General features: G+C 39.1%; 1 protein-coding gene across 1 annotated transcript in view; it reads right to left on the bottom strand.

Annotated features, from left to right (window-relative positions):
- Positions 1-2,025, bottom strand: part of LOC101859997 — a gene marked incomplete at its 5' end in the record, with an annotated part of 45,084 nt that overhangs the window by 21,653 nt on the left and 21,406 nt on the right. The window contains 2 exon segments of the mRNA XM_035973800.1: positions 979-1,148; positions 1,792-2,011. Of these exon segments, the coding sequence (XP_035829693.1) occupies positions 979-1,148; positions 1,792-2,011 (390 nt within the window).

The raw sequence follows: 2,025 nt of genomic DNA on the forward strand, positions 1-2,025 counted from the left end.
GGGGGTGAGATGAGATGTTGATATGAAGTCACAGCAGTGATATGCATAGAAGGTATGTCGGGGCTCTTAGGTCTTTTTCTCCTTCTTTCCTCTCAAACATTTACTGTCCTAGTCGTTCCTCCTTCCATTCTTTGTATTTTACTCTCTTGTAGCACCTCTAATCTTCGGTACTTATACAACCTATTTGTGATGCAAGTGCCGTAAACCTCTTACCAAAACTTAGGTGAACAACTTTTAATATCTCCTGCCTGCCTCTCATAAAAAAAAGATGGCACTTTCATCTTTTTTAAAGCCTGGTATGCAAGCACTCGGGTGCAGGTTTAACTCTTGTGAGACATAGATCAAAGACAATGTTTCGGCACATTTCAAACCATCATGCACATCGTATTCTCCATTTTTTTGCCTCCACATCACTGTGTGACAATATTTTCAAAATAATTTTTTTTTCTACAAAATTATATATATATATGTGTCATGACGCTGTGTAATCAGGCAATCCTCAATTTTGGGGCACATGGAGTTATTGGTATTGTATTAAAATTTGTTCAGATATCTTGCCATACAAAGGTACGCTCTGCTCAAATGCACACTTTTGTCATGTGATGAGTTTGTAATCATAATTCATAATCACAGTCGGGGAATCCTTCACAAAACAGTTACGTGTCGTCACATAATCGGTCAAAATGACCATCAACCCCAAGGGAGGTCACTAAAATATCAAAGAAAGGAGATGATAGCGTCTCTTCCTCTCTTTGCAAAGGTTCATTAAATCGCATGCTCCGTATAAACTCACGCTTAGGGGCCTTCCTGAGCACCGTGCGTTTAGGCGGAGACTACTGTATTATATTATTATCATTATTATTATTTTTATTACTTCTATAACCATAATCATTTTTACTACTATCATTATAATAATTATTAAAATTATCATCATCATCATTATCATTATCATTGTAATTACAAGTACAACACACTGACCTTGTGTTTCACTTTGGCTAAGGGCATGGGGCTGCTGTAAACCCCACCCTTCAGCTGTTTGTCTTTGCCAACGGAAGTCTTGGACGGGTTGAGGGAGGTATCGGCGGGACGGGATGGTGAGGACATCTCATGCTCCAGTGAACGTTTCAAGGGCAGCTGGTCTGACGGTTCTTGTAGAAGAAAGAAAGAGTATAATGTCAGTGTCCGACTGTAAATAAATACATGAATGAATAAAATACAAATAAATGTATAAATAAGTAAATGAATTAATAAATACGACTGTAAATAAATACATGAATGAATAAAATACAAATAAATGTATAAATAAGTAAATGAATTAATAAATAAACGAATAAATAAAAAATTTTAAAAAAAGAAACAAATGACTAAATAACTAGATTCTAAATTAATTGCAATTTACTGACCTGTTATCTGCTAAATTGGATCAACCCTGGTACCTAATAAATACTCATTTTTTTCTACCCCTTTTCTGGAGATCCACATTCATGCATATATACAAAATCTGAGTCTGCTGAAAAGATAAGGGTGGATAATGTTCTTTACAATCTACGCTGTTACCCCAGCAGACCCAAGAACATTCAGAAACATTTTGAGCTTCCTGGAAAGCATAACAGCAAACAGCTGATTAAGTACTCAAAAGCTAACAAACTGATAAGATCTTTCGCTGTCTATAGCCAGACACCAATTCCCACCAGGGTAAAGCGAGGAAAATTAATGTAAAGTGCCTATCCTAAGGACACAACACTGCGTTCCTGAGGGGGGTTCGAACCCAAGACCTTAAGTCTTACTCACTTCTACTGCTGTAGTCCTGATGGTATCCAGACAGGGGTGGTGGGTTCCTGAGTGATACGGGCACACCCTGCAAGCTGGTCTGGCTGGTGGCTGACACCTGACCATCAGCTGGCCGCTGGCTGGCGGACTCACGAATGTCATAGTGTCTCGACTGGTTCCTGTCCCGGGGTGAGCTGTGGTGCTTCTGAGACCTCCGGCCTGGTGAGAGCTCTTCTAGGATCTAGGTTGGAATTA

The sequence above is a fragment of the Aplysia californica genome, unplaced genomic scaffold (genome assembly GCF_000002075.1).
Source record: "Aplysia californica isolate F4 #8 unplaced genomic scaffold, AplCal3.0 scaffold00031, whole genome shotgun sequence".
Taxonomy (NCBI): Eukaryota; Metazoa; Mollusca; class Gastropoda; order Aplysiida; family Aplysiidae; genus Aplysia; species Aplysia californica.